Source organism: Amblyomma mixtum, chromosome 3 (genome assembly GCF_055824585.1).
Source record: "Amblyomma mixtum isolate Tamu chromosome 3, ASM5582458v1, whole genome shotgun sequence".
NCBI classification, from domain to species: domain Eukaryota; kingdom Metazoa; phylum Arthropoda; class Arachnida; order Ixodida; family Ixodidae; genus Amblyomma; species Amblyomma mixtum.
In genome coordinates, this window is record NC_143014.1 from 178,700,022 (window position 1) to 178,720,257 (window position 20,236).

The 20,236-nt window shown below is 42.5% G+C and overlaps 1 protein-coding gene across 3 annotated transcripts in view; it reads right to left on the minus strand.

The window, feature by feature from the left end:
• Nucleotides 1–3,126: 3,126 nt before the first annotated feature.
• ec (ubiquitin specific peptidase echinus) overlaps nucleotides 3,127–20,236 on the minus strand; it is a 70,055-nt gene continuing 52,945 nt past the window's right edge. For 2 of the 3 annotated variants that reach the window (XM_089582051.1, XM_089582050.1), the window contains 7 exons: nucleotides 18,974–19,121; nucleotides 14,994–15,669; nucleotides 13,736–14,031; nucleotides 13,457–13,576; nucleotides 11,549–13,195; nucleotides 10,166–10,227; nucleotides 3,127–6,119 (listed from right to left, as the gene is read on the minus strand). In XM_089582051.1, coding sequence (XP_089438177.1) covers nucleotides 4,719–6,119; nucleotides 10,166–10,227; nucleotides 11,549–13,195; nucleotides 13,457–13,576; nucleotides 13,736–14,031; nucleotides 14,994–15,669; nucleotides 18,974–19,121 — 4,350 coding nt within the window. In that variant the 3' untranslated portion in view covers nucleotides 3,127–4,718. The remainder of the gene's footprint in view (nucleotides 6,120–10,165; nucleotides 10,228–11,548; nucleotides 13,196–13,456; nucleotides 13,577–13,735; nucleotides 14,032–14,993; nucleotides 15,670–18,973; nucleotides 19,122–20,236) is intronic. The other variant, XM_089582049.1, reaches the window with a different exon arrangement.

The following is a 20,236-nucleotide window of genomic DNA, read 5'->3' on the forward strand; positions in this document are numbered from 1 at the left end:
GGCAATGGAACCGATTCCAACCGGAGTTTTGGCAGAAAACCGCTATAGACACTCATTATAGACACCATAGCAGGCAACCTAAACGCTGTGGCATTTTCTTCTTTAAGAATGTGGCTAAGAATTTTGTTTTGTTTTGGTCAAACATTAAAATATTGCTAATGTTGTTCTTTTCCAGCATTTCAGAAACATTACAAATAAACATTGGAATAACCTTACCTACTCGTAATTTCAATTAGGCATTTATGCAACTTTTTCTAAAATGGTAGTAATCATCTTGCAAGAGCATGCAAACCTGCCAATTGTGGGTACACAACTTAACCTATGCTTTGTAAGGACCTACAACAAGAGTGGTACTCAAGTACCAACTTGAGTTCTACAATGCACCACGACTAATACATGCAGCACACTCACCTCCAAGCAGATACCATACAGAGGCAAGCTTATAAAGCCAATAAGGGTGTCCCATGAGTGACAGTGGTGAATGGACAATAATGGGTAATAAGCAGTTCTTTACACAAAAATGGTTGTTGTGGACGTGACCTGTGGCAAATGCAGCCTAAGAGATTTACTGCATAGTAGTGCTAGTTGAAGATCTTTACTATAACAACACTGGGAAAAGATCTGGGACACAATGCCTGAAATATATTTGCAATGCTGTTTTAGGGCTATGATTTAAACTTTATAACATCTAGGACACAATATTAAAACAATGTTTAGTTTCAGTGTTAATGTTGTGATACAAAATATAACATTATTGGTAAGTTTCTAACATTAAACATAACAGTTTTTAACATTATATAAATTTTCAATGCTACCTGGGAGGAAATGAAGTGCGGGTCTGGTACAATCACAAAACAAAAGTAAGAAACAATAAGGTAGGCTACTCGGAAGTGGCCTTAGTATCAAGATTTCTTTCCTCAGCTTGGGTATCCGAGGTGTAAACGCGAGGACATTGAAGCCGACATTCACCACTTACTGTGGGACTGCTCTGCTCTCAAGCCTAGAAGGATCTGGCACCTGAAGGTAGCCAGTCATTCACCATGCAACCCTGCTTCATATATTGCTGGATACAAGGACCATACCATCGCTCACTACTGGACTTCATAAAATCAGCTATCCTATTCCCATTACTTTAATCATTACTGCATCCTTCATCACACTTTCACCCATTGATGCCCTCAGGCAATAAATCTCGTTTAAAAAAAAAAAGTATGTTCCAGTTCAGAAACGAATGTGCCGTCAATCCAGTGGAAGGCACTGTCTTTACACCAAAAAGAAACCAAATGAAAGTTGCAGCAATGTGAAGGTCATGTCAACACTTGGAGAGGGCACATTTGCAAGGCTAATGCGACTCCATTATTACTTTGCAGAATATGTACGTGTGTACCATAGGGTAGTATTCAACCACGCAGAGACTTCCCTGGTGGCTGGTGAATTAATACAAAGTCAATGCAGAGAGTGTCTATGTTCTTTTCGATTATCATGTCCAAGACCGTTTCTTCCTCGAATGCAGTCAGATTGAGATGCAGCCTAAGCCCTGCAGTCGGTGTCTCAAAGTATATGTTTATTAACATTAATAGATGGCTGGTTTCAGATGATTCAAAGTGCAAAATGGTTTAGGAACGGCTGTTTTCCGTTTCCAGGATGTGCCAGGTGATACTTGTATGGCTGCAACCCCCATCCCGGTGTTCGTTCTGACTGTATAAATGTCTCTGCAACTCACTGGTGCCAATAGTGCGCCACTGGACCTCACCGCCTGTGCTTCAATTTAAATTCAAGTTCCTTTACTTAACGGGCATGTTTCGTGGAAGGCATCCATTACACCGGTCTCCTTCGACACTAGCAGAGGGTTTTATTTTATTCTATTTTATTTGGCCTTGCTCATGTGTTATTGTTATCACAGCGCTCTGTGCCTGTGTTCGCTTCTGAGGACAAAGATTCACTAGAAAGTAATTACATGTTAGCATCCACGTGAGTCCACCAGCTTACGGTTACGCTCATGGGGATGCTAACTAGTATTACTTCCTAACTGATATCTTCTCCACCTCGTGGGATTTTCCTAATTACATTGGACAAAGACAGACCTTTCCGTTTACACTGACGTTCATATGGCTGCCACCAGTAAAGCCACATTGCCCGCTCGTTTCTCTGCAGATGAATTCTACAAAAGCATTGTGCAAGTGGGGTCGTACCCTTCAAGAGTTGCCAAAAAATCCACCCCAGAATGCGAAGCATTGGATTCTGGTTGGCCAGAGAGGAGGGCAAACCCACAGCGAGTATGAGGTAGCTATAGTCTGCTTCTACGCTGTGATGCCCATGGGGCATTCAGAGCCGGCAAATGAGCCTAGGAAGCGAGGGCAATCAGCCACTACTCATATGCGCAGATACAGGCCATGAGAGTGGCATAGCTAAAGAAAGGTAGAGTGCCCTTTTAACTAAAGTGCACTGTTAACTCCCTTTTAGCTAAAAAAAAACCTATTTTAAAAATTTTCTAACAGTCTTCACTAAAACACCCCGAGCGCCCAGGATTCTGAGCTCGCCTTTGAGTGCAGGAACTCTATCTACATGCTCCAAGCATTCTTAAAAACTCTGAATTATTGTCTTGTGCGGCCGATTTCCCTATCAAATTGGATTATTCATCTCGGCTCCCACCTACATTTTTGAACTGACCTTCGAGAGCAGGACGAGTTGACCAACACGTGGAGTGCCTTTCAGCCAGTTTCGTGGCGGCTTGCCACTCTGCTATCAGTGGAGTGATATGTAGTAATATGTAGAGTGGTCTGCAAAAGCAAAGAGTCCACGAGTATTTTTATTTCCGTGGGCCTAATTTGCGGCTATGTTGTCTGTGGCAAACTGTTTATTCATGAAAACCTAAAAAACGAAATAAAAGCGAAAGAAGCCACCACATGTTGGTTGACTCCTCCTACTCTCAGAGAAGGGTTAAAAAAAAGCAGGAGCGAGACGTTATCCGATTTAATAGGGCAATCGGCTGCACAGGTCCATAATGCAAAGTTTTTAAGAATGCTAGGGGCGTGTAGATCGAGTTCCCATCGTAAAAGGACGAGCGCAGAATCCTCTTTAGTGCACCTTTGACTGTTTATATCTGAATCTCAGTACCTGAACAAACACGGAAACCTCCCTTATATATTCCTCACAAGTCTTATGCATGGTGCAATTAAAAGATGTCCCTCTGAGATGTTAAGAACATCCTGTTTGGACAAGGATACTTGGAACGAAACTGGATGCCCTACTGGTATCCATCGTGTACTATTGGGATGTCAATCAGGATTACGTTTTCTATGGTGCAAAATGAAAATACTCATGCAACACTCAGTCAGTGAGAGCTTCGAGCCTTTTTAGCAGCTCCCCTTTCTACAGGAACAAAGTGATGGATGACAGAATTTTCATGGAAAATCAAATCACTTCTACAGCGCCATTTGAACATGTTGTGCACAAAACACTGAAGCCATCTACAACTTCTCCTGGTTAAGCTGAAAATGCATAAGATGCCTTTTGAGGTAGACTTGCCTAATTGTTGAAAATGCTTTCTCCTGTGTCCACAACTGTCCCATAATGATCATCACAAACAGAATTTTTTTACCACCTTGAACAAAAAACTACCATCCAGCTTACACTTATTTGCTGCAAGCAAATCACTCACTGTCTAGATTCAGTTGCTACTTCTACTCACATGCCCAATGCTTGACAATTCATGCATGCAGCTTCAACATAGTGCAGTGAGGCCTTTGTCTACTGTAGTACTAATTTACTAATATTACACAATTATCTGCACCAGCTGCCAACACAAACAGGATTGGTCATAGGATCAATCACATGCTCACTACAGAGACTCAGACAAAAAGAAATCAGAAAGACCCATTATCGACGTAATGAAGAGTAATGTTTATTTACAAACTGCTTTTAACTTTGGCACATAAAAACTCTGAAAAGTATGTTTTGTTCTTGAAAAGCAGAAGTTTGCTGCAGGTCTTCGATGGTGTATGCATTTTTCTTTCAACAAGACCACGGAACACAGCTTGTGAGAAGTGCCAGTGAGGATCTTTTCACAAGTACTTGTTCTGCTCAACAGCAGCAGGCTACAATGCTAATATTTCAGCAAGGTGAAAGGAATTGAGATCATGAGGCTTAGGTGTCTTTCATGCAACTAATACTGTACAATATATAAAAGTTTCTGATGAATAAAATTGTTCGAATTATCACAACATTTTTAAGGTACTGCTAGTTCATTTAAAGATATAAATAGCTATGTTTCTGAACACATGATACAACAGGCAAAAATGCATATTTTGCCTTAGTTGGGAAGTAGCATTTCTTATACATTAACAAATATACAAGGCACAATCATGTACAGTCAAGCATTAAATCCTCAGGTAACATCAATCCATTTTCTTTTCTGAATGTTGTGTGGTATAGTCAATACTGGGGCATACATCTCTTATGTAACCACATTAAAAACATAACAGATATAATACTCAAAATGCCAGTATTCACTCGGCATCAGTGCACAACCTTGATCTTTGTGAATGTTAAAGCCACATGCCGGCTGCTAGTTAAGATAAAAATTCAGTTCAGTTTGCATGGTGAAAGTAACAGTGCAAAAGTGCAACAGGTTTAAGTAGGCGGCATTTCACCAAGTCAACCCTGACAAATATCACAGACTGAACGGCAGGCTGAAAGAAAATGTTCAGGAAGAAAGGCTATGTCCGTTTTTGAAACCTCGACATGTAAAAGGCACAGTCAGGACAGTACACTGTGGGAGGAGACACAAACTTCTTGTGACACAGGTTGCAAGGAACTTGGGAGCTGTCGTGAGGCTTGAGAACGACATCCACATGGCAAACACTATCACACGAGTCAGAAGAGTGAACTGAACTTATGTCCTCAAACTGCGAAGGCTCATGGCACTCTCTGCAGTCCTGCTTTGCTGCATGCTGCCGGTAAACCCTTTCAAGAAGTGGGTTGGGCACATAGTCGTCCTCCTCTTCCTCAGCACATGCTACTAGGACCACCTCATCAGAGAAAGTAACGCACTTTTTCAGGGCAGTCTTTCGCTTCTTGCCAGGCTCCATGTCTGGTTGAGGTAGCTGCTGAGCATGAGGCCCATCTGGTGGAGCTTTGGCAGGAAACTGGAAGTTGTCAGGAGACGTTGTGCGCTGCTGTTCCTTAATCATTTCAAGTCGTTGCAAAGCAGTCTCATAATCGGGAGGTCTTGTTGGTCGCTTTGCAGAGTCACTGCTGGTGGGCGCCATAGAATGAAGCACTGTTTCAGTCACTGTTGGTGATGCTGATGGTACCCGGGCTGCAGCAAACGACCTTGCCTCCACAGGATCTGGGGATCTAGTATACTGGAAAGCCTTCCCATACTGCTGTTGTACCAGTGGAGACTTGAAATGGCTTGACCGCTGATCATACGTGGCTGTACCATGCATTTGGCTAGAGGCTGGTGATGTGCTCTGGATCGATGGCTGCTGAACAAATGGCCGATTGTATGAAGCATGATGGTGCGCAGAGTTCACAGTGCAAGGGGTGGGGGGTGATGTTGGAGTCTGGTACGCTGGTAGATAACTGCTGCCTGAACATGCTGTTGCAACATTATATGGTTGGCAGCCCTGTATCACAGACGCCATTGGTTGGCTCGTAGCGTTGCCCGCTCTATGGCATTGAACAGAAGCTGGCTGTAGAAAGTGTGCTGAGCCAAAAGTCCTACTCAGGGGTACACTGTCTGGGCTTGACTGCAGGCTTGTTGGGGTGTTCATTCTCTCAGTGCGCATAAGCAAGGATGACACGTTTGCTGTCTGCGATTCACAACCAGGATCTCTAGCGGCTACTGAATTTCCTGCTTGAGTTGGTGTGCTTTTGTTTACAGCTAAAGGAAGCTCCTTAGCAGTGGCAAGTGGTAGTTCTTCACGTGCATTTGACACTTCTGGATCTAGCATAGCCGGGCGGAGGATTTTTTCAAACTTCAGTGCAAGATCTTTAACAGACTTCGGTTTTATATCATCCTGCTCTTCAGCATTTTCACAACGCTGCTCCTCAGAATTTTGCATAGGTCCATTATGAGCTTGTACACCATGGCCTTGGTTGTCAGCTGGATATGCCTAAGAAAAAAAAAATGAGGTGAAAGTCAGATACAAAAAAACACAAGAGTGCCAGAGCTGCACAGCAACGTCACTAAACACATTTTAACAAGCAGTTAAGACTTTATGGGGACAAATACAACTTATCAGTTGCATTTCTGAATGGCTAATGCCAAAAATAACCAGTTCAAACGAAATAAATAAAATTTGTATTTAGTAACTCTGTGCTTAATTTATAATTTTCATTAAATGCTTTATGCATTCTTAAAATCATGCAGGCAATTACTGTACGTTATTTTGCACGAAGACTTGACTCTTCCTCCCAAAACATTACATTCCCACACCTAATTCCATTGTATGTTTGACACCTTTTGTGTGTTCTATGCTGCCTATGCTGTATACAAATATAAACAAGACCGAGGAACAACAGGAAGCCAAAATGCTCAATAATGAAAAGAACTGTATAAACTTTCACAAGAGCAATACGTGAAGTACAGTATTAGACATGCCTGTCTAGTCTGGCAATATTTTTAAAACTGCCATATGTAGTGTGTGTTAATGACTTTCGATAGTCCATTTTTCTACCAGTCACAAAGCCAAACACGAACCAAATTTGTCAATTTTTCAATGGCTTTAGCTTGAGATCAGTGTGACTGGCTGACCTCATGATAAACCGTGACAGACAAATGCAGGACATGTGGTGATGAAGATTACTGACACATAAACAGCCCAAGACATGATGTTGAGGTGACCAAATGCAAAGCAGTACTGAAGCATGCTTTTCTTAAAATATTCTGTCATGCATACCATTCCCGCTATAGCTACAGTTAAAACACCTGAGACTGGCCAAGCAATCATGCTACACCTTCAAAACAACCTCATATTGCAAAACTGAGGCATTACATCTTAACCTAAGTCTGGAGCACCAATCTTACTCCCAATTACATCCCTGGAGCAAGCACCAGCCCCGAATTCTTTGCCATACCTGCCAGGTTCACAGAGAAGGCATTACGGAGAGCTAACAAAGGGGAAAGGAGGGTTAAAAATACTTCTCAAGAGTCAAGGAATGAGATTTTTTACGGACATTAAAACCTGACTGACTGTTTTTTTTATTTATTTACAATGGAGCAGGAATTGCCTGTTCTGCCCAACCACTTATGCATGTCTAAATCACCAACATGTTACGTCACCGGCTATAATGACCACTGTTATGAAAATTTCTTGTTCAGGAATTTGTTTTAATAAACCTGAGGGTAACAATGTCAGCCCTTGCAACACTTCGCTAAAGAATGTGTCCAAGAGTCGTGTCAGACAAGGATGTTCGAAAATGGGGGCAAGTTTTCTAGACAATACTGAGCTGCCTCCCCCATTCAGCCTCATCTTATCAGACCACAGGTGTCATCACGGTGCACTTGGGCGTGCTGCCAAGTGATATTGTTTTAAATTTTGCAGGCTTGCTCTCAAGGAGAAGTTGTAATACAAGTAACAGAAGTGGCTGGGAGTTAATGACACAGTATCAACTTCGCCCACGATGCGCCAAACACAAGATACTAAGGTTGGTTATGGTTATTAACATTAGGTCCAAGACATGAGTTTAAAATGTATTGGCAAAAATATGGTCAGTTGCTTGAGTTGTAATAAAAGCAACAGAAAGACAACAAATTTATCAAGAAAATTAAAAGTTTGTTTACACAGCACAAGTGGCTCATTGCTGAGTGAAATTGGATGCATTCTTGGTGCTTTCAAGCTGAAAAAAAGAGGGGTATGCTACATCTACCTGGATGAAAACATTTCAGCAGGATATTTCTCATGACCCTTGATACCTTTTCAATTGCGACCCGATTGTTTAAAGCAATATTTAAAAAAGCAGGTTAATTAATCTCAACTAATTAATCAGGTAGGTGTACTGAAAAATGCTAGTGGCTGCTACACACAACACTTAACCTTCACATCGTTTCACTTCTTTAAGCTGGCTCATTTTTCTTTTTTTTTAATGGTTGGTGCATTAGCTTGAGCACCCTGTATAATAGATGTGGATTAACAATTGGAAAAGAAGAAAAGCAAGTGGCAGGCAAGACCCATGAGCAAAATAGGGGAGGGGGTTCATTTACATGCTGGTGGGAGCATACAGGCTGTGTCAAGTACACTATTTCAGAGCTGGCACTGATGGCTGATGAAGTGGCTATCACTGACAGTCACATTGTTATCTTTACACCATAAAAAAAAAGGGCTTAAAATTTCTAGTTTTTATCCCTGAACATGATTTTTCCAGCATCACAGTGTTCTCAAATATGGGTGCTCATTTACATGCAGCACAATGAGTTGCAAGGTTCCCTAGTGCACGAAGAAGCTCAGCATATGGTGGCACAGTGGCCTGAATATCCAGTGTGTGATTTTGTGCACGTTAAAGCAATCTTCCAAGCCATACCCTTTTGGCATGACTTCCTTAAAGGTGCACTGAAGAGGAATCTGAACTTGTCTTTTTGCCGCGGGAACTCGATCTACACGTTCCGAGCTTTCTTAGAAACTTCGATTTATTGCCCTGTGTGGCCGATTTCCGCAATTAAATCGAATTAACGTCCGGCTCCCGCCTTTTTTTTTTAATTTTCCCCCGTACGATGGGCGGAGTCGACCAACGCGTGGAGTGCCTTTCAGCCAGTCCCGTGGCGGCTTGCCGCTCTGCCATCGGCGGAGTAATACGTAGTAGTCCATAGTAGCAAATAGTCCGCGCGTATTTTTATTTCTGCGGGCTTATTTTGCGGCTATATGATCTGCGAATGAAACTATTTATTCATGGAAACCTAAAAAAGAAAATAAAGCGAAAGTAATGCCTCCACGGAGCTGGCTGAAAGGCACTACACACGTTGGTCGACTCCGCCCACCGTACTGGGGAGAATTAAAAAAATAAAGGCGGGAGCCGGACGTTAATTCGATTTAATTAGGGAAATCGGCCACACAGGGCAATAAGTCGCAGTTTCTAAGAATGCTAGGAACGTGTAGACCGAATTCCTGCGGCAAAAATACAAGTTCAGAATCCTCTTCAGTGCACCTTTAAAGTACAAAAAACAGTTCCCTGAATGCTAAAAGGGTGCAATTCACAAGATTCTTCTATGTGGAAAATCGTCCACAGGGCAACCAGGCTGCTTTGTCAGCCACTGGCTGCTTCAAGCAGTAGAGAACCAGGCAACACACTGCATTAGATATAAATGCACTTGTGTTTATGAACACTGTGACACTCGAAAAATCTCATTTCAAGATAAAAAAAAAAAAGCAGTGGAAGCCTTTCTCATGTGTAGAAAATGAAGTGATTGTGTCAGCTCTCCATCAGTGACACACTGTGAAATAGTGTTTCTCGCGTAGTCCTCGCACACATCCCAGCCTGCAAATGGAAATGACATGTCATCAAAACCTCCCCCACCCACATGCTGTTTTGCTCACTTTTCTTGTTTTCCACTTGATTCTTTTTCCGATTTTCAATTTTTCTGGTTTGGTTTATGTTGTTTAACGTCCCAAAATGACTGAAGACTATGACGGACGTCGTAGTGGAGTGTTCCGGATAATTTCAACCAGTCGGGGTTAATGTGCATTGACATCGCACATTACATTGGCCTCTAGCATTTTGCATCATCAAAATGTGACCACAGTGGCCGGGATTGAATATGAGTCTTTTGGGCCAGCAGCCGAGCACTATACCAACTGAGCCACCGCAGTGGCTCGATTTTCAATTGTTATATCCCACCTTTATTATACGTATTTGGCAACCACTTTTTCAGATAAAAGTTGACAGTTACCTGACATGCATATGGTTTAGGTTTATAGGGGTTTAACGTCCCAAAGCGACTCAGGCTATGAGGGACGCCGTAGTGAAGGCCTCCGGAAATTTCGACCACCTGGGGTTCTTTAACGTGCACTGACATCGCACAGTACATGTCTTTTCTTTCTGTATGTGTGTCACCATAAGAATTATATAGCGTACTGCTTATGTACGTCCTTTACATACACTACAAGCCACATGCAAGTACAGCTATCACAGTGTGCAGTGTTATTTTGATCTGTCTTTTACTCACATGTTTATTAGTAACTTGGGGGGCTGAAACCATCAGCTGCTGTCGAAGCGGTTCCTCTTTTCCTAAAAAGCAAAAAAAAAGACGAGCCATTCACTTACATTGTCTACATTCATTACATTGTCTACATTCGTCTTTTGTAAGACATAAGAACGACACCTAAGACATCCAGAAAAAACATTTATGTTACATAACACAAGCAGTTCTTGTATGCCAGCTGAAAAAATTAATGCATTCAGTTGTACAGATCCCTTTGAAAACTTAATAGAATGGTGATTATGTACAGTCAATAACAAGTCAAGCAATCAGGAATTCAGCACTGAAGTAGGTAATCAGTTTCCACTAAAAAGTGGCTTTTTGCTTTAAAAATGTTTGATTCTCTAGTAGAACTCCATAAGTAATGAACTAATGTCTAGTGAAAACACATGCTGCATTGCTTTCAGACAGCAAAAAAATTGCATGCCTTCATGTGTGTTGTTCATGAGGCTCAACGCCCATGTCTAGACCAGTAAGGCAGCTAGCTTTGATCTGGTACAGCTGGAGCACTGGCTTAATTTAGTGAAAAGGATCTCTGCATACATTCCTGTTAAGCATTACAAGAGTATGTACAAGCGGCTTCACACTTAAAGCGAAACTGGGAGTGCGTGGCCGCCATGCTTCGCGAAGCACTGCCACAGACAGCTGGCAAAAATGGGAGATACCAGGCGCATGCGTGGAAAGAGCAGCTGGCCAATGCTTATTGCACATGCGCCTTTGCCACCAATTCTCCCCAGCCGTTGGTGGCAGCGGTTCTCGAAACACAGCAGTCATACGCTCCCCGTTTCCCTCTAAGTGTGAAACAGCCTGTACTTAACCTTAGGCTGCTACTTACTACATGAACCTAAAAAGCAATTTTGGTTTTCATAGCGGTAATGTCACCAAAGCACTGTGCGCCACTTTTACTGTTTTTGCTTGCAAAATGTGCCTCTTTTATTACTTTCGTAATAAAATTGACTACATCAAATGCTGCATGCAGCTGGCATTGATGCACAGTGTGTGCTTGACCAAACAAATACAGTGTAAAGCAGCTTAGTGCACTTGAGATTCCCAGAGTACATATGTTGCATAAATATGTATTCTATGATCAACAAGAAGAAAATGTGTTAAAAAAAAAAGCACTGAAGCCTTGATTACAGAAGACTCTCACTGATTCAAACTCATTTAATTTGAACTTCCAGTTTATCCAAACACACGTCTTTGTCCCACCAACATCACATGTATTAAAAAACATTCCATAATTCAAACAAATTTTCAGCCTGCTCTGAGGATTATGAATAGTAGAAAGTATTTCATGGCATAATTAGAGCCTTTGAAGGATGTGAAAAAAAAACTGGAAAGCATTCTCACCTGAAGGTAGCCCATCTGTGCCATATGCAGCCCTAGCTCCATCCATTTGTTCCCCTTTCTTGAGCATCGCCATTTGTTTTGATTGAAGTTCACATAACCAGTTATTTCCACTTGGTGCACTGCTTAAATGCTGCTCAGACTTCAACTGTGTGGATGCCTCATTGCCCAAGTGTCGAACAGCGTCAGCCGCCTTGGGCAGAGATTTTAGGATCTGTGTTCTCTTGGTGTGAAGCTCTTTTAGAAAACCATTTGGTTCCGATATTGCGCTTTGGTTCATGCAGAAGCTGCTGTTGGAATGGGATGGAACTGGGCTTGGCATCTGGACATCACTAAAACTTGGAGGGTCGTTGGTCCCAAACAGTTCACATGGCTGCTGACGTGGCTGTGGCAGCTCGGAGGGCTGCTGCCGTGGCTGTGGCAGCTCGGAGGGCTGCTGCCGTGGCTGTGGCAGCTCGGAGGGCTGCTGCCGTGGCTGTGGCAGCTCGGAGGGCTGCTGCCTTGGCTGTGGCAGCTCAGATGGCTGCTGTCGTGGCTGTGGCAGCTCAGATGGCTGCTGTCGTGGCTGTGGCAGCTCGGATGGCTGCTGGCGCAGCTGTAGCCAGCGCGTTACCTGTTCCGGTGAGTCTTCTTGCTGCTCGCAAGCTGTGTTTCGTTGATGCAGAGTTGTGGAAGAAGTGACTCCTTCAACCTGGGGAGGGTCAACCTTGGTCAGAAGGGGGCGCTGTGCGTGGCCTCTGCTCACAAAGGCTCGGTGGGGCTGGTGGAAACCACGGCGCTTGATAGTGGCAGAATGATCTTCACGAGTCTCTTCTTCGTTAGAGGACTCATGCTTCACGGCTCTTTCATTTTTAGCATCAAATATGACAGTATCGTCAAGTGCCCTAGACTCAGTCTGTGGTGCGTCTTTGCCTTCCCGTAGGTCAGGCAAACTCCTGTTTTTTCGGCGCATGAAACCACCCATCAACTTCCTCCTGATCCTATGCTGCTTCTTCATTGAAGCCGAAACACTGGCTGCCTCGTCAGCATCATGGTTTTTCATGCCTGTTGGGTTTGATAGTGTTCGATGTAAGGAGGGCTTCTTGGACTGCTCCCATTCACTGGAATAGTCACTGAACTCAGCATCTCTCATCTTTGTGCCATTGGCCTTGCCAAGGCTGCCCATACCGTTCCTCATTTTGGTCTTTGGATTGAGTGTGTACTCTCCATCAGACATCATTTTGATGGCCAAGTCATCCTGACTGCTACTCTGCCACTGGTCTACAAGAAAATCTTTATAAACCTCAACGTCATCTTTAAGGCGGAGAGACGATTGGGAAAACAATGCGCCATTCTTCTTCTTGGAGCCCTTCTTGGGAAGTGTCGCATATATTTCTATGCTTTTCACAGGTTCCGACAGGTCTATGACAGTGCATGCACTGTCTCTGCTGCCCTGGCGGGTGTGACGGCTGTGCGTACTGTCTCTGCTACCCTGGCGGCTGTGATGAGCATCGTAGCCATTGGACTCTCTCCCTCGACGGCGTTCTTCTGCTTCCTTCAAACGCTTGGATAGATTTGATGAGCGCATCACACACATGCTGTGCTTCATCTTTGCTGCAATCAGAGACTGTGCATTGCCATAAGGTGCATCCAAGGCTGCCCTTGCTTTAGCTGTGGAAAAAAAAAAGATGATACATTGCTCATTTACTTATATACAATTGACATATCAAATGAAAACATGAATGAAAGTAGGGTGTCATTACTGGCAATAAACGTATTATTATTATCTCATAGAGGCCTCACCAACAAAAATTTTTTGAACACGACAGACAAACTAAACAGCGAAGCAAGCATAGCACATGATACATTATAGTATTTGTTTTACCAGTCAAAACATGGCTCTTACATTATTTGATGAAATTCAGTACTTACCTGCTGCTGAATCACTGAAGAAAATCGCCATTTTGAGGTCCCCTGCTTGCTCTTTTTCATATGACATCTTCAGGCACACCTCAGCTTGAGAGCAGAGCTTATCACAGTCCTGTGATTCTTCTGCACAAAGACAAAAACCAAGATAGGAACTTCAAAAACCAATTTCTGTGAATGCATATTCAATAGCACTGATGACAAAGATGGAATCCTGGATAATGACAGCTCACAATAACATAGATCACACTGGATGTCAATAATGCATCAAGATGTGATGCTCACCTTCTCCTTTCCCCCCAGTGAAGACATCATCAAACACCGAGTCTGAGGCTGAGTCACTTCCTTGCAGCAGTGAATGATGAATGGCCCTCTCAAGCCTGTTGGAGATCTGTGCAGCTTCTGGTATCTGTTGCAGGCGTGGATCTGCCTTGGCTGGAGACCCTGGCATTCCTGCTGATGGGTAGCTGTCTGTGCTTGACAGAGAATAGGAATCATAGCCTTTGTCCACAAGCATCCCGATGTTGGAATACTCGTGCTTAGAAAAGTTGTTCACAGCACGACCGGGGCTCCCACAGGCTCTGCGAAAAAAGTAACTAAAAAATCAATCAAACCATTCACCACATTCAATGTGCACTACGAAAAATTTTCCAAAATAACTGATTGAAGAACATATTACTAATATGTTACACTATTCTCATGCAATGTGTGTGGCAAAAATGGAAGAAGTTGGGGTAAAATCTTGTCAATTACTTCAACTAAATGCTGTGTCTTCTGCAAAACAAAGACAAAATAGTGATATAATAAAATGTGTGCAGCTGACGCAGAGAGATGAAGAGGCCAAACATCAATTGAGTCGGTATTTCTGGTCACTGTATGCATATGGAAGTTTCACGACTCTCTCCGCACCCAGTAAGATGTGAGGTGCACTCTACCAAGGGTGCATTCCAATAAGTTACCTAATGCACCCTAACTTCACAAGAAAGCCAGCAGTAAAAAGAAAGAAAAAAAAAAGATATACCAGTGCACCATGTAGTACAGAAATGTTTCCCACAACCTCACAAAACACACACTTTGACACACTGCAACAGTGCGTGGAGTGCCCTGCCAGAAATAAAATAAAACAAAACCGCAGTTTAATCATACATTACAGAAAATATGATTAAGAACTAACAGCAAATGTGCATCTCTCCACCCATACTAATATCCTGCACCATCTCAACAAATAAAAAGCACCATTTACAGTTCTTCTTCCAGTGATGGATGCTGTGCCATGTTTAGAAAGACAGTTTGTGAACTGCATGAAAATATTTTTGTCAACCCTTAATAATAAAAACTGCCTTGAAAACTGGATAACACCTCATAGCAGGTATAGAGTAGGACAGCACAGAAAATCTTGGAACAAAAGTGCACGGCTTCAGCGAGAAGCATGTTGCCAATCTCCCCACCTCTCAAACTAATCCAGTCAAGCGAAACATACTAGTGGCTGCAAGCACTCTATATTTAATTTACTTGCACTGCCATTGATACCAGCATTACTCACCTCCTCACACCTGAAGTGCAGTAGTAAGAGCCATCCAGAGAAGTGCTGCTTGCTGAGCTGGCACTGTTCCTATCTCCACTCCAGTTGCCAGAGTCTCTCCTTCGGCATGCACCATCAGTGCAGTCAGATGCCTTCTCTCGCATGTGCAATGAGTTCTCGAATGATTCCAGGCTGCTGCTGCTGTTGCGGCTGCCAGGCACAACTGTTGTGTTGGTCCCATTGAAGGTGCGCTGCCTCTGCAGGTGCTGGAGGCTCAGCACACTCTCCACTGCTTGTCTGCTGATGTAGGTGCTGTTGAGGTCCCCATCCAAACAGTTATCCCTGCCTGCCTGTTTGGTCATTCGACGCATGCTGTCAATGGCATGGTGAGCTTCCAGGTCTGACCCAGTGCCGGTTGGATCGAAGGGACGTTCTGACATAATGGAAGTGTCTGAATAGGTCCGTGCCCTCGGCTTTGCACAATGACTAAAGGCCATGTCCAAAACGGGCAGAGGCTCCTGCACAGCTGAGCGGCCTCCCATGCTGATGGCTTTTTTGCTGCTTAGGTAGCCGCCCCGACCCCATGGCAACTCATCGTTGGCGATGTTCAAAGCTGCGCCAGTCTGTTCATTTTTCTTTCCAGCTTGCTGCCCATACCTGTGCTTCTCACTTGACCGCTTCAAGTCCATCGGTTTCTCTGCAGTGGCAAAGAAAGTGGACAGAATTTTCTATGAACGTACACAAAACAATGACTGAGCAATCTAGTAATGACACTGGGTGAGACTTTGTTAACACATTCTTCATTCCTGCAGTGACTACTCTATTTTTTGAGGTGGTACACAACAGTAGCTATAGAACAACAGTAGCTACTGAGAAAAATGTGTACTATCAACTATAGAGAAAATAATGTTGCCCACAAAACTATAGACCTGTGTGCAAAGCACACCTGCCTCCAATCAGCATTTTTTTTATTAAAGTTTTTGCTTTGTTTCTTGCCATCAGCAGGTTCTCAAGTACAATGCCAATGCCTGTAATGATTTTACAGCACCCATCATAGGTAAAAAAAAAAAGTGGAAGCCTACAAGAATGTTTGAGCAAGCTAATATACCTTTATGCCTTTTCAAGACTTGCATTGAGGAGCATGGTAACAGTGTTTTAATGCCAACACTTAATAACCTCTTGCACATTTGCACTGGACGGGCCCTGAAGCACCTCTCAGTTAATCACTAGCAATGCCTTGCAATTGGCAGGATGTCATGCAAGCTATGTAACTCTGAAAAAATTGTTTCTTATACATCCAACAAACACACAGAAATTAAAGGCACACTACTTAAATATCACAGTTTTCCTTAATTTTCATTTTCACCTTGTTCCTTAACCTGCCACACCGAGACTGGTGTCCCACCTACGACAGCCAAGTTCGGTCCGAGCTGCCCCTCATGACCATCCTCTCATTGCGTTGAGTAGCGGCATAGGTGATTACTGGCACTGACACCATACACCAGCCGCTCTGTGACGAACTAATGGAGGAAACAGTGCCGTAACAGTGAGTTGTAAGAAACAAGTTTTGCTATATTTGAAAAAGCTATGTGCTGCATAGAAACATGTTGCTGGGCTGAGATTTTAGCAACACGCTCTACCCACTCAACATGTTAACCTAGAATGCCTGAGAGGTGGTTCAGGGCCACTTAAGCCTGAACTTAAGTTAGCAGCCTTAGTGGTATGTTCGTAACCAATAGCTCTGTAGACGAGCAGTGTGTGTGGGTCAGTTGGTAATACAGTCAGAGTTCTATGTGAACCTCAATCTAACAAAATCTGACCAAGACAAATTTTATCATTTTGCCCACAATTTAGCACCCTCCCACTCACCTCTGATTTAATGAGGTCACCATGAATCATATGCCTGTATCTAAATCCTTTTTAACAAGCAGAAAAGGACACTGGTAGAGACTAATTTACCTCTAGCACATCTTTTTACACACAAACATCATAACAAACAGAGAAAACAGTGGTAAGTGCACATGTGTGAGGCAAGACAACAACAACCTTATGTCCTATGACCCACAGTAGTCTGGTACTGCGCCACCAGAGTTTCCACGATTATGGTTAACACTGAACAACAAAAAGTAAAGAACTGCAATGTTCATCTCAAAGAAATTTTGCACACTTCTCGAAATTTGCAGGTGCCGCAGATATGATAAATATGCATGTGTTTTGTCATTTAGATAGGAAGCTACTGAGTCAAAGGTGATAAAATAAGCCATCAGCACTTAACTTAGTTTTGGCAAATAAAATACACTATTATTTTCAAAAATAAGCTACAAATGATGTTACACATGCCTACCAATTTACATTTGGTAAACGTTCTTTTTTTCATTTAGTGCAATTCTTGCACTGCATAGACATTTCAGTGTACGTCCAGCTAGACCCACGCACAACGGCACATGCTCTATGAAGCAGCCCATCAACATCTACACTGTCATTTGGAATGCAAAAACATTTTAGAGGTGGCTGTTGTTAACATGGTATAGCACCTGATACGACAATGCTGATATTGCCCTGATGTGAAGCTATACATTTAGAAATGGAAAGCCACACATACATACTGAGACACTAATATGAGTCATTTTGTTCTTTTCTGGAGCACTGGTTCTAAACTATCTAATGCAGCCAAAAACTGCTTGGCACATAATGAGGTTATCATTTCATTAAACACTGCAGAAACAGTGCCCCCCCCCCCCCCTCTATTTTTTTGGTGCAATAGTTTTTTTTTTTTTTTCAAGAAACTCGACGCAAGCGGGTAAGTCAACTTTTTTACGCACTACATTTTTCCTCACTGCACTCGTACCAACAATTATTGCTATTAACAATGCATACCAATAAAACGTAAATACATTTGTCCTTCTAATGAGTTAAAACTTGTTTTGCTATCATAAGTGAAAGGACTACAGAGGTTGTGCAAACATTGTGAAAAATGGCCAGCGGCAAAATCGTGGGTACCCCTTCAGAATTTCGAATGGGTTAAGCAGGTGCTTCAGAATTTCGAATACCTGCTTAACCCATTTAGGCTATAATGTACCCAATCTAATACAGGTGTGCCAAAATATTACGAAGCATGCTCTGGTATTATAAATTTTCCCACATGTTCCGTACAAAACATGTGACAGTTTCTTGGGTTCATGCGTGAGCGCACCAGCAGCATGTGCTAACATATGTATACAGTACTTCCTAGTTTTTGCTACGTAAGGCATGACAAGAGATTTATCAACAAAGCGTGCTCCGCAATACTATGACCGGGACTGTACATCATGAATTCACAGCTTTTTCTGGACGTGTCCTACAGCTAGCAGTGATTTCTCTGTTTCATATGAATTAAATACACTTAATAATGCAACTCAGGTGCTTTTCATATTTGCTAGCACAAACAGTAAACAATATTTCTCAGAACAGTAAGCTAGGTAACATGTCCTTCAACAAACTCATGTAAGGCAGAGTTTGTAACCTATATAGTCTTATAGTGTTTTTTTTTTTCCCGGAGTTTCTAGTGTCATGTTCATCTTCTGAAAAAAAAACATCTTCATGTGCATCATCTTCTCTCCTCAAGGACTACTTTGATCTCTCGAATACTCATTTGACAAATCCTGGTGTTTCTATGTTACAATCTCCAATTATTGTCACACTTTGTAGGAAATTTTGTAGATACCTACAAAAACATGGCAGTTGGCGTTTTCCATTCCAAACCTCACTAATTGGCTTTTCTGAGGTCTGGACAGAACGTTAAGGTGGAAAAAAAAAATTCTTCTAAACAGAAATGCCGAGCAGCACCTGAGAGGGTTAAAAAAGGCATTGGAAGTCAGTGCTGGTCCCCTTTCCTTTCTCTGGTTGTGTACCTTTTTTGTGTGTGTGTGATTACTGCCATTACATATACAGGTCATACTTCTGAGTCACTGTTCAAATAATGCAATCCTAACATGCACTAGTGATGAGAAATTCATGCTCACTTTTGTGTTCCGACATGTACTGTATCACAGAAGTAGGTGCGCTGGCTGTAGACACTGGAGTTCCATTTGGGTTCGCGTAAAGGAGAAGCAGAGGCTGGAAGTGCCCTCTGTGGCACTTGTCTACCACCTGCTGCCAATGGGGGCCAATCTGAAGGAAATAACAAAGTATGCAGTGCTTAGCATATGAGCAAAACATGCTTTGATAACGGATATGTTCACTTCATTGCCCACATTTCAATGTGGGCAACGCCACCATATAAACAAAACAGGCAGTTAAAAGTAACTGCCTCATCAGACTACCCTGGCCTCATCACTGGCCACTGCACACAGGAAACTTGAGATTTGTGAGTCCCAAATGCACACAATAAAACGAGCACTTTAGACATGTTTTTAAATAGTAAATCTGACTGCAAAAGGCAGGGGACACTCAGAAATGAAGTATGATTAGTGTCACCACCACAGCCCCAACAGTTGAGTCAAGTTTTCGTATACAAATGAAGAGCTACTTACTAATGCAACTCACGACTTCTCGCAATACCTTTTCCACACATCAAGTTGTCATATAATGTAATGAAAGGCATGAAAACACGATCACCTCAAAATAGAGACAGAGTTGCTAGCTAACAAGTTGGGAAGACTAATTTGGCATTGTACAAGAGAGCTAGTAAACATTGTTTTGGTCATATTGCCTCTATATATTTTCCACATTCTGTGATGCTTTGTCTACTGCATCAAAACACGTAACCTGAGAAAAAGCCATCAAGTTGACTGTCATGTCACAACCTAAATAAACACAGCACACAACTGCATGTGTTCTGGAGCAGTACATACAAAATGTTGTTCAAAAGAAAGAACACTCAGAATTAGCCATGGGTCTTGTGCCTAATTCTGGGTCAAACACTTTCTAACCTTAACTTTAACTTCCAAATGTCAGCTACTTACAGGTTCATTAAGAACTGAAAGTACTAGAAGACGGCAAAAACCATCTCAAACTATCTAATCCAGGATTCACCAAAATGTACAGGTCATCCATTGTCACTACATCGCCAATCTATCTCGTAAGTAAATCGGCATTACTAAAGCCCAATGACAACAAACAACATAATTCTCTTCATTCAATAACGCAAGAAAACACATCATAACTTTAACTGCTTACATGCGATAAGACCTTACACAACACAACAGGAAAAAGCAAGGCTGACACTGGGCCATACAGAGCCAGAGTGTAACATAAACTAGCAAGCTCAGATTACTCTCCAACCT